At 41.0% G+C, this 12,328-nt stretch overlaps 1 protein-coding gene and 1 long non-coding RNA gene across 2 annotated transcripts; one reads left to right on the top strand and one right to left on the bottom strand.

Moving 5' to 3' along the window:
- Positions 1-361: 361 nt before the first annotated feature.
- serinc1 (serine incorporator 1) lies at positions 362-10,295 on the bottom strand. The gene is made up of 10 exons (XM_088403091.1): positions 10,143-10,295; positions 9,364-9,525; positions 7,217-7,410; positions 5,929-6,008; positions 5,095-5,232; positions 4,842-5,011; positions 4,647-4,737; positions 3,153-3,294; positions 2,847-3,071; positions 362-1,088 (listed from the first exon to the last, which is right to left on the bottom strand). The coding sequence occupies exons 1-10, from the start codon at positions 10,179-10,181 to the stop codon at positions 950-952; spliced, it is 1,380 nt and encodes a 459-aa protein (XP_088259217.1). The 5' UTR covers positions 10,182-10,295; the 3' UTR covers positions 362-949.
- Positions 10,296-10,702: 407 nt separating this feature from the next.
- On the top strand, positions 10,703-11,849 carry LOC148407489 (uncharacterized). Its single transcript, XR_015863824.1, has 2 exons — positions 10,703-11,070; positions 11,141-11,849. It is a non-coding gene; the product is annotated as an uncharacterized LOC148407489 (long non-coding RNA).
- The last annotated feature ends 479 nt before the right edge of the window (positions 11,850-12,328 follow it).

Genomic DNA, 12,328 nt, shown 5'->3' on the forward strand with positions numbered 1-12,328 from the left:
CCTGATGCTTTGGAGCCTAAAGCTTTACTAACGCACTAGATTGTTTTAAGTTTGTGCAATTGTAGACATTATGGAAGTTAAACATATAAATGTTGGTCTGAAAATAAAAAACAAAAACAACATTTGTCAAAGAAACAAAAAACTTGGTAAAGCATCTATTCTAGAGACTGCTGATAGTTTTTGGCCTTTAAATGGACTAACTACCTGTTAAGTCAAAGTGTCAAAGTGAAACCTTGTTTCAACACTGGTTTAAAATTGCCTGCATCGTGATTTCATTTCCTCTGTCAGCATATGTTCAGTCACATATGCCTTGCATCCAATTGAAGTTTGATGAAACTCAAGTGTACGACAGTACAGTACGTTTTCAGTTCAGCTTCCTGTTTTATTCATCAGTTACAATTACACAACATTTCAAAATTCATAAAAGGAGAGGTTATATCCATAATACAGCTCAAGTGAAGTGTGTGTAAATAATTATGAAATCGAATTCGGGTCAGGGTTAGTTCTTTGCTTAAAACATTCAAACAATGTCATGTATTTTGTGGGAAGAGCTTTGTTCTGGCATGACAAGGGGAATAATTCACTATGTGCAGATAATGTAGTAGATAATGTAGATGCTCCAAATGAAATTTGGCAACTAACCTAACACCACCATCACCAAACTCTTTAAAGGAACAAGCATGCAAAATGAACACACTTGGAAACATAGCGGTAAGGTATTTACAAGGGAGACCACAACAACGCACCACTTAGGAGTCACAATAACATGCAAATGGAACTAGGTTGCAGTTAAGAGATAAACACGTTCAACAAAAAGTTGAAAAAGTAGAGATAAAAAGCCATCTATCAAACACACCCGATGCACCCTCTTATTCATAAAGAGCTGTGCAAAAAAAAAAAAAAAAAAATAGAACTGCGTGTGTGGGAGTGTCTAGGACGAAGAGCGTTTTCAGTCAAAGTCCCTGTTGACGAGAACCAGCGGAGCCACCAGCGTCCACACGTAGAGAGCCATGCAGATCCAGCTGGAGGAAATCTTCACCCACACGGAGGGCCACTTGCTGGTCATGGCCTCGTAGTTGGCGTCGGGACTGCGAGGAGAGCAGGGTAAGGTTACAAGAGTTCACTTTTTTTTTTTTTTTTTGCTTTTTTGAAGTATTGATCTTTGCATTTGCTGAGACTTCTAATTCAGCCAAACTGACTTAGCTTTTACAGAAAGTTTGTCCATTCTTTCAAACTTTCAAACATTTTATGTATTGTTTTCGTTGCCTTTTAATGTATACTACAGTTTTCTAACTGAAATACTGAAATAAATCCATTTAAAAGAATCCCTGAAAACTCATGTAGAACACTGGTAAACACACATGGGGGAGCAAACTAATTTTAGCTCAAAGGCCACATGGAGGAAAATGCACTATTCTAAAGGAGACCGGACAGGTAAACTCTTCAAAACAATTAGTGTTACTTCTTTGTAGACGTTTGGCATGGTCGGAAGCCTGCTCCTAACTGCCAGTAAATAGCAGCAGTCAGCGCAATAACACCTTCATAAAATCATGCTTATGGCACCCAAAATGAAAAACGAAATCTTGATCAATTCTAATGTTCAAATGATATATTATACATGGCACTTGCTAAAAAATGACAGTAATTTAAATGTTGGCAAGTTTGAGTTTGAAAAAAAAAAAAAACGTAAAGATTTGGAGCATTTGTTTACTGGTGCAAATTGCTAATAGTCTCTTGCATTGAAAATTAGAGGGAACATTTGTTTTGCACCACAAGATATTTTGCACTATCATCATCATCATATCTATACCATTTCTTCTACTCAATCTACTCCATAATATGCTCAGAATGTAGGTCTATTCATTTATTAGTGGTTCATTATTACTGCACTTATTGCGCTATTACTGTTTTTTTTTTTGTATGTTTGTTTCATTGCCTACTTCATTATTTGCACAATTAATGCTCGGAGAGGTGAACAAAATGAGAATTTCATTGTGTAGTATTACAATGCATTTGACAATAAAACATTTGAATCTTGAATTTTGAGTTTGCTTATCTACAGCTTCTTTCACTTTAATTAGACTTCCGGGCGCTAAAATAACCGCGAATGCCGTGAGACATCAAAGATGGAAAGGGGTAAATGTTCAGTTACTATATAAGGTTTAATAATTTAAGATTTAAGTAAATTTATGTTCTGCGGTAATATTTGTTTTAAATATGTAGACAGTGAATCCTCTTATCCTTAAATGATTAAACCTTTAACACTGCACAGTAAGTGAGCAGTAACTTCTTTCCTTTGAAGTCTAGCGCAGCTGCAGTCATTAGCAACGGCCCAGATGTTAAAGTCAAATCTGCACATGATCAAAGTATTCCAATGGAGAGTTTACACTTGAAATACCGTTTCATTGTAAAAGAAATCTCTGTAAGGTATTCTTTGTATCCTACTTTGCGGTTTTTCACTAATCGAGGGGGGTTCTGGTCCCCATTATCCGCAAAAAACGAGGGATCACTGTACAGTTAAAAGCAATACAAGACTGGTTGTTTCTAATGCAACATGGACAAAGGTTGAAGGTTTACTAATGGCCCAGACTGCAACCCCTGCCCATTGTCAATCTTTTGGACCAAAAAATCACATTTGATGAACCTAGATGCTAATGCAAAAGTCAACACTTGCACTTCCTGTGTAAAGTCTGATAACTGTAGTTTAATAAAGTAAGTATTGTTTCATTTTGATTTGGTGAAATTGGTAGTCAATATTTGTTGAAGGTCCTTTTTTTTGTTTGACTTTTGAAGTTGTCCTTAACTAACATCAGCACTCACAGTCTGTGAATTTGCCCAGCGCTTACCTGTACCAATTAGTGAGAGTCATCATGATGTAGAGCGAAGCCAGAAACAGCATGAAATGGAAGAAGGAATAGGAGTAGGTGACTCCATCCTTTTCGTTGTCCACGGCGCGAGCCGCCCCTCCGGCCTCCTCTGAGCTCTCGGCCCCGGGCCCGTCTTCTATCAGGGCGGACTCGTCATTGGTCAGGGTCAGTTTGTTCACCTGGGCGTTGGACGAGTTTCGAATGCTGTGGGATGGGACAGAAACACCCGTGGCTGTTTGTTTGTGCCAACAGACGGGGGGCCGGGTCACTAATCGGCTTCCTTACCTGGAGTACAGAACACACATGAGGAAAAGGATCAACCCCACGATCCCCTGGGTGTCCCACCATTGGACAGCTTGGTCTCGAGGTACGGGGGTGGTTGCGTTCAGCCCGATGATACCAAGAAGGCTTGGGTTGCACGTCCGATCTGGGTGTCCAGAATCAGAAAGTCAATTGAAGAATACAGTAAACGTGGCAAAAGAGCAGTTTTATGTTAACCAACTAGAAACTGCAAGTTAGAAGACAAGAAAATTGTAGTTAATTTCATAAATTTGTAAGGTAATGTTCATTTGGAATCGGAAAGTTTTTCCTTAAAAATGATCGGTAATCTTTTGGAGAAAACATTGTGTTCATCAAAAGCAATGCTTATTTGACCTCTGGAAAATGTTGGGTCGCTACGACTCGCATTACTAAAAAAGCTATGGCTCCCAAGAGAAATGTTTGGTTAAGTAATAAAACCATCACGTATTTACACACACATTTGTCATTAGTACCATAACCTACTGTGTAGTTAATTTAATTAACATGGATACACAAAGGATAAATGACATTTTCCTCTGGGGCGACGTGATTTGAGCTGAGTGGAGACGGAGCTGAGCAGAGACCAACCGGCAGAATTTATTGATTTATTTTCTTAAACAAGAACTTTTCTCAAACTAAAACATATCACCGGCGATTGCCTTCTCTTTAATCCATAATAGAAGAAGCATCTCCATTTTGTTGTCGAGCGAGGTCCGTCCCCCGGCAAGGAAAGTCTTGCCCATAGAAGATTGCCGAGCGATTCCGTCCATACTCACGAGCAAGGTTAACTATGCATGCGCCTCCTTCGTATTTCTTTTTTATTATCTCCTGCTTGGTTTCTATTGTCATCATCCTCTTACAGCCACTTGCAATTTTAGAAGCCATGTCTAACAGATAAAGTTTGCAAAGACTTCACAACATTCCTTCCTTCCGTTTTTCACTCATTTTCTCTCCTTCCTTCCATCCCGACCAGCTGTGCCATCAAGCTAGATAAAGGCGTTCGGCCAATATCGGCATTTCTGTGATTGACGTGATGCCGGCCAATAGCATCTCAGTGAGTGAGACCGACCGTGACCTTAATCAACCAATAACATATCGGCATTTCCGTGACTGACACCGTGACTGAGACAGTGACTGTGACATTGTAAGAGCAGTAGCGTTCAACGTTGCAGTGACCAGCGTCGTCCATTGATTTTGTTGACGCAGCAGAGCGAAAATATCTGAACTAATACAATGGCCGGCATGTCAGATTGTTCGTAAGATGAAAGGTTTGCATGTAAGTGGGGGACAAAAAACTCCGTGGTCCACGCTCGTAAGTCGAAATGTTCATAAAAGAGGGTGTTCGTAAACCGGGGGCCGACTGTACTATTATAGCATGAACACTTATCCACCCAATAGAACACCAGAACTATACTAGAATGTAGGAATAGATCATCTGCGGTAACTTCAAAAACATGGCAACAAGTAAATGATGCTTACCAGGTTCGTTGGTCATTGCGGACCAGGTCAAGTACATAGTGTATAGGGTCACTAGAGAGGACTGCAGTAGGCCAGACCTTGGCTGGGACTCCTTCGCTCACAGGCACAAAAAACGCATGTTAGAAAAACTCATTCTTTATGTTATCCAAATGAAGATTTACATATAAGAGGGTGGAAAGAAACTGCAAAAATTACCTGGATCTGGGGCAGGACAGAAATGACCGATACACCAAGACAGAGCAACATGTTGATGCTAATGAAAACCTTGTTCTCGGTGCATCCGTCAGAGTGGGTGTAATAGACATAGAATAGGACCAAGGCCGCCAGAGACAGCACGTAGTTGAGCGCGGTGACGGACAGCAGGGCTGAAAAAAAAATACACGGAGAGATCAAAGAGCCCCACCTTTCGTCTACTATAAAACTAGTTTTATTCATTTGAGGTCCATACCTGCATACCAGCAACGTGAATTGCCCTCCTCCATCTTCTCCACCCAGGACTCATTCCAGGAATGGGCAAAGTCAATGAGTAAAACCAGCTGGATGAGGATGAAGCAGAATGCACCCGCCATACCGATGTAGAACCACACTACAAAAAAAAAAAAAAAAAAGAAGCAGAAGAGTCACATGAGGATAAGCATGGAGATGGTCAATGAAATTAATATAGCACTTTAAAAAGACAACAAAGTTTGATAGCACAGTGCTGAACAAGGGTGGCGAACAAGCTTGACAAGGGTGATTCTATGACAAAGGGGATTGTTTAACAAAAAAAAACATCCACAGGTTTGCTATGTCAAGACCAGTATTCACTTCTCAGAGAAAGCAAATCCAGTAGTTGCAGAGTAATGAACCTTCAGAACACCTTTATGACATCTTAAGTCAAGCATACAAATCGAGTCAAAATAAAAGCTTATAAATTTGCTTTCAATTTCAAGCTTTCATGACAATGATCAGATGAAAGATACACAAGATAAATTCAACTTTCAGCTGTTTAATATCAAATTCCACATTGTTTATTTGGTTTTGGGCATCCACTTGCTAGTTATTACCTAACCTTATCTCGGTTATCACCAAAGACTGCACCAGGTAACAACTTCGTTGCACTATGCTTTCCATCGGACCAAAATAGATAAAATTTTGAAAGTTATCAAAATATTGTATGATTCCACTGCAAATTGTCACAAATGGACATTTACCAAATTTAGGAGCCGAACCAAACAAGTGCCATAGAGTCAGAAATATAAGACACGCAAAGCTGCAGATTGAGCATAAATAGGCACGTTACCAGTTGTGAAGGGACCCTCTGCGATGAAAAAAGATCCAACAGTGATGGCCACAGCTGCTGCAAACTTGAAAAACCAAAACCTGCAAAAGACAATCATTTGAGAGCATTGCCTGGACTCCTACAAATGTCTAGTCAGCTGTTATGCTGCGACGCGCTGCCAGGAATGACTTCAAAATGCAAGTGTTCCCTCACTACTTTGCGCTTCATCTTTCAGGACCACAGTGCTCTGCGTTTTCCAATTTATTACAAAAGTGCTGTTTTGTCTTCACCGTATTCCTCCTGCCGAAAATTCTCACTCACGTGTGAGGTTGAAACTGCTTCTGGAGGTGCAGTCAACAGCTTGGACAAGACCGGCAATCAGCTCACAGGCACTCCTATAAGACACGTGATTGGCTACCGGCACAACATCAACCAAAAACAGCAGGAGTGGATTGTAACTCCTGGGCAGGAGTGGATTACAATTGCCAAATTGGTCAATGTCGTGTCGGGAGCCAATCATGTGTCTTGCAGGAGTGCCCGTAAAATGACTGATTGCCTCGCCGATCTTGTCCAAGTTGTCGGACAAGCCAAAAAAGATTTTAAAATTACATGCTTTGGAGCTGTAATTTCGATACCGTGATACCGCAATACTGTAATGGTATTACTCAAGTTTATCATACCAACAGAATCTGGTATTGTCACATCCTGCGTCCCTAATGTGTTGTCCTGGTTGCAGATTGGGGAGCAGAACCACTGGCCGCACACCTGCTCCTCATTCCAATCAGGAGACTATTTAGGTGCGGTCAGAGCTGGAGGGCGTCGCCGGATTATTGCGTCTGTAGCCCTCTCGAGTACATGCAATTTCCTCGTTCCTCGTTCCCTCGATTCCTAGCGCCCCTGCCCTCGTGTTTTATTTGCTACTTTTCCTCCTTGCCCCCAGTCTGCCAGTTGGTCAGCACTTTACTCTGTTACTTTGCATTTTTGGCGACGCCCTCCTGCTGGTTCTGCCCCCCCCAAGTCTCAGTAAGTTCTTGCGCTTTTCGCATAGTCTCTTTCAGTTGTACTTTGAGTCCCTTATCATCTTTTGTTGTACTTTGAAGTATCTTGGTTAGATTCCCACGCGGTGCGTGCTTTTTGTGTTAATAAACTGTTTTTTCAACTCCACGCTGTCTCCTGTGTGTCCCGGGGTTCACAACCTACCTGCCCGAGTCACAGCCGTGACAGGTATTATCCAATGCCTATTGAGAGGATTACTTAAAAGGGTAGTTCTAGCTTTTGTAGCACCATGCTTATTTTTACGTTGTCTCACCCATTATGCAGTGGAGCTCGGGGGTCTTTACTGCTCTTGACTTTGATCATCAGCAAAGAAAAGAGAAGGAAAAACATGGCCATGCCAAAACAAACACGGTACACAGCCTTGTAGCCAACCAGCACGTCACAGTTCACATGTCCTTGCACGCCAGGAATAGATGAACCCATTCCCCCCTCACAGAATCCTGGAATCTGAAGGAAAAAACAAATTAGATTAGAAATCAATTAACTTATTCATGAATGGTTATTTCATGCACAAGCTAAACTTATAGTGCTTTGGGATTACTAAATCACTATCATTATGCAAGCATCAAATAAATCACAGTAGTGAAAACAGCAACAACAACGACAAAAATTTCAGACGTTTCAAATGAAAAACAAAATGTCACTGTTATTAAACACTTATAATGCAAGTAGAGGTGAAATTATATATATATATATATATATATATATATATATATATATATATATATATATATATATATATATATATATATGTATATATATATATAAATAAATAAATGGGGGGTCACTGTGTATGTATATATACAAAGAGGGGCATAAGTATTTACACCCCCTGCAATTTTACAAGTTCTCCTACTTAGAAAATAGGAAGAGGTCTGAATATTTCATCATAGATGCATATTCAACGTTAGAGACATAATCTAAAAAAAAAATAAATATCCAGAAATCATATTGTATGATTTTTTAAATTATTTATTTGTGAATTACAAGGGTTCATAAGTATTTACACCCATGTAGCATCATTGCTAATATTTAGTGCAGAAGCCTTTGTTTGCAATTACAGAGGTCAAACAGTTCCTGTAATTCTTCACCAGGTTTGCACATACTGCAAATGGGATTTTGGCCCACTCTTCTACACAAATCTTATCCAGATCTATAAGGTTCCAGGGCAGTCGCTGAGCAACACGAACGTTCGGCTCCCTCCAAAGATTTTCTATAGGATTTAGGTCTGGAGACTGGCTAGGCCACTCCAGAACCTTGATCTGCTTCTTACACTCCTTGGTCATTCTGGCTGTGTGTTTCGAATCATTGTCATATTGGAAGATCCAGCCACGACTCATCTTCAAAGCTCTGACTCACAGAAGGAGATTGTCGCTCAAAATTTGAAGATATATGGCCCCATCCATCCTCTGATTAATACAGTACAATCGTCCTGTCCTCTTTGCTGAAAAGAACCCCACAGCATGATGTTTCCACACCTATACTTCAATGTAGGGATGGTGTTCTTGGGATTGTACTCATCCTTCTTTTTCCTCCACACACGACGAGTGGAGTTTACACTAAAAACTTCCATTTTTGTCTCATCTGACCAGATAACTTTAACTTATGATCCCTCTGGATCATTCAGATGGTCCCTGGCAAACCTTGGGGAAGGGGAACCTTCTGTGCAATACATGATTTTAAACTGTAGTGTTCTACCTACGGTACCCTTTGAAACTGTGATTCCAGCCCTCTTCAGGTCATTGACCAGCTCCTGTAGTGTCGTTCTGGGCTGACTCCTCACTTTTCTTAACATGAGTGATGCTCCATCAGGAGAGATCTTACAAGGTGCCCCAGTCCGTGGTAGATTAGCAGTCATGTTTAGCCTTTTCCATTTTCTAACAATTGCAGCAACAGTGGATTTATTCTCACCAATCTGCTTCCCAATTGCCCCATTGCCTTTCCCAGCTTTGTGGAGCTCTACAATTATGTCTCTGGTGTCTTTAGAAAGCCCTCTTGTCTTCCCCATGACAGCAGTTGGATAATGACTGACTGTGGGGTGCACAGGTGACATTAATAAACTCTAGTGTGTGGTGGATGGGTGGTTATTCGTGGGGTAAAGGTGGACTTTTTTTAAGGTTGACTGACAGCTCTTTGACAGTCATAATTATTGCTGTTTCTCATGGGTGCAAATATTTGTGAACCCCAGTAACTGTGTGTGTGTAAATCATTAAAAAACATACAATGAGATTTCCAGATTTTTTTTTTAGCTTATGTCTTGAACAGTTGAAATGCATTTATGATGAAAATTTCAGACTTTTCCCTATTTTCTAAGTAGGAGAACTTGCAAATTTGCAGGGGTTGTAAATACTTATGCTCCTCACTGTATATATTTGTGTGTGGGTTGGTGCTTAACCTCACCTTCTTCAGTTGCTCCTCCATGCCAGGCATTAGCATTATGCAGGCAATACCTACTCCCAGCAGAAGGAAAAAGGCGTATATGAGCCGAGTCACCGTTGAGTTGTTTCCACTGGGACAGCAGCGACACAGCAGACAGGGGGCGCTTCCGCACAGACACGGGATCTGCGTGGACCAGGGAAAAAAAAAAATTGTTTACTTGCGCCGTAAAGGTATTAATCCCGTCGGGGTGGCGAGTAGGCCCAATTGTAACAGTATATCCCGTGATCAAATGTTGCGGACCACAGCGATAAAAATCGAAACTTTGTTTACAGGGCTGGGGTGTCGCAACGACCAACGTCATAGCAGCCTGCTTTGTTGACATCTTCGCCAATGGGTGTTTACCGATCACGACGCAGGCCAAAATAAACGAAATGGAAGAAAATAATGCAGTCAGACATTGTTTTAACACGGACACTACACAAGACCCCCAGACCGTCGTTACGATTTATTTCATAAAATAAATAAATCGACGTGACTTGTTTTGGCCTAGCATTTTGCAAACGTCGAAACCGAGCTCATTAAAACACAATGAAGAACACAATCTAAAAACATGATTTACCTCTACAATATACACTGCACAAAACAAATCACATTGTAAGAGGTTTCGATCTGCGTCACTGGAAAAGCAACCGGCTTATGTTACTGCGCAGTCATGCCACCCAAATGACAAGAAAAAAAACGAACAGCGACTGACAGCCACAACTATATATTGTTATATCGACAACAAAGGTGTTACATACCCAGCTCGCCATGGAGCACAGTCCTAGAACGGCTCCCATGATGGTCGGCGTTTATTTCTTTTTTGCTCGGATTCAGAAGTGTCAGTATTCTACAAACGGAAAATGGAAGATTTTGCTCCGTACGCTCTTCTTCTGTGCTCTGTTTTAACAACGATTCACAAGTATGTTACTGCCCTCTACTGGAAAAAAATGTAAACACTTTATTTCGTTGTTTCCTTTGTGGTACTTTTTCTTCGTGGGAATATATAGATTTCTGTATATTAAATTTGAATCAATTTTAGACGTTTTTTTTTAAATCTGTAAAAATGTGCACTTGTGCTTATGTGTTAAATATATACCTATAATGGTAAAGTGGCATGGGTTTCATTTAGTTATTTATACATTTGAGTGTATAATACTGTACTTATAAATCAGGGTTTAAAAAAAGTTAAGTAGAAAATATATATACGCATATATATATATATATATATATATATATATATATATATATATATATATATATATATATATATATATATATATATATATATATATATATATATATATATATTGTGGCAGACACTAGGACCATGTCTCTCACCCAGTAGGCATGTCGCTATGATCCTTTGATGCTTTGAACCTGTTGGCTTTGTCTTTGCTGTTTTGGACTTTGTTGTATCAGTTGTGATGGCATGCGAAGAGTAAAGAGCTCCACTAGCACAGCAACGTGTGGTTTCTTCGCCTCGCCACATTGGTGACCCCGACGTGATGGGTGACCCCGGATGGGTCATCTTGCCATATTATTATCCCAGACGTTAGAAAGTTTCGTCAGGCTGTTGGAGATGTAGTCTCGCCACATGGGTGACCCCGGACGTCAGAATGTTTCAGCGAGGAATCATCGCAGACGTCCCACATCGTGACATTCCTCCACCAGCCTACTATACGTCAGGTAATGCAGCAAGCTGGTACCACGTCAGCCAGCCAGCACCCCGACAAGGGTCCTCTCACCCGTCGCCCAGTCCCTTGGCGCACCAGGGATCGAGCCAGCCAGCAACAGGCTGGTACGGGCGCCGGTGAGAACGGCTGTGCAGTCCAATTTCGGAGTCCCTGGCCGTCGACCGGGATCTTCCAGCCGGGCGGCCTCATCTACTACCGATGTCCGTTCGGCCTCAGCAGTAGACCTCCAGCCACCATCATTCAGCCGCCCCTCCGATTCACCATGCCCGCAGGTATGGTCCGAGTATACATCGGAGCGGGTCAGTTGGTGTTGGTGCCGCAGCAGGTTCGCGCCCAGGAACAGTCTGGGACGCAGCCGTGACCGGCCGTCCCTCGGAGGCCACTGTGCCTGCCAGCATGCGGGTCAGCACTGCCACTCCGGCTCCTGCGGAACTTCAGAACATCCCTTTGCCAACGCTACCTCATGGTTTTCACGCTGAGCGTCTCGCCCTTACTCCCGTCGCACCTGGGGCCCTGGTGTCACATACACCGCCCAGGACCGGACTGAGTCTCAGGGTGCCAGACTGGTGAATACCCTGTGGGGTTTTCCGTTATGCCTTTCTGGGTGTTCGGGGGGGAGCTGTGTGGCAGACACTAGGACCATGTCTCTCACCCAGTAGGCATGTCGCTATGATCCTTTGATGCTTTGAACCTGTTGGCTTTGTCTTTGCTGTTTTGGACTTTGTTGTATCAGTTGTGATGGCATGCGAAGAGTAAAGAGCTCCACTAGCACAGCAACGTGTGGTTTCTTCGCCTCGCCACAATATATATATATATATATATATATATATATATATATATATATATATATATATATATATATATATATATATATATATATATATATATATATATATATATATGTGTGTGTGTGTGTGTGTGTGTGCGTGCTTGTGTTTGTGTGTGTGTGTGTGTGGGTGTGCGTGTATATATTATATAGCTTAATCCGTTCCACGGTTGGGATTGTAATGCGAATTATATGGCGGGCAATCCAAACCTAAATTAATTAGTTAATGCGTGTAAAACCCCATATGAAACATAATAAAAACATAAAAATTGTATATACATATTTAAGATTGGTATCAAAGTAGTATAGTTAGTGCTACTTATATATAATATATATGCATACAATTAAATAACATCATTAAAAAAATTATATATATATATATATATATATATATATATATATATATATATATATATATATATAT

This window comes from Hippichthys cyanospilos, chromosome 20 (assembly GCF_059441005.1).
Source record: "Hippichthys cyanospilos isolate Australia breed blue-spotted pipefish chromosome 20, RoL_Hcya_1.0, whole genome shotgun sequence".
Lineage (NCBI taxonomy): Eukaryota > Metazoa > Chordata > Actinopteri > Syngnathiformes > Syngnathidae > Hippichthys > Hippichthys cyanospilos.

Bases quoted from the DNA above. Each gene is read 5' to 3' on its own strand.
- serinc1 (XM_088403091.1), bottom strand. From the start codon at position 10,181: ATGGGAGCCGTTCTAGGACTGTGCTCCATGGCGAGCTGG. The intron at 6,009-7,216 runs GTGAGACAACGT...TGTCTTTTGCAG, and splicing joins CGAGCTCCACTGCATAATGG to GTTTTGGTTTTTCAAGTTTG. The intron at 4,738-4,841 runs GTAATTTTTGCA...CTGTGAGCGAAG, and splicing joins CTGTCCTGCCCCAGATCCAG to GAGTCCCAGCCAAGGTCTGG.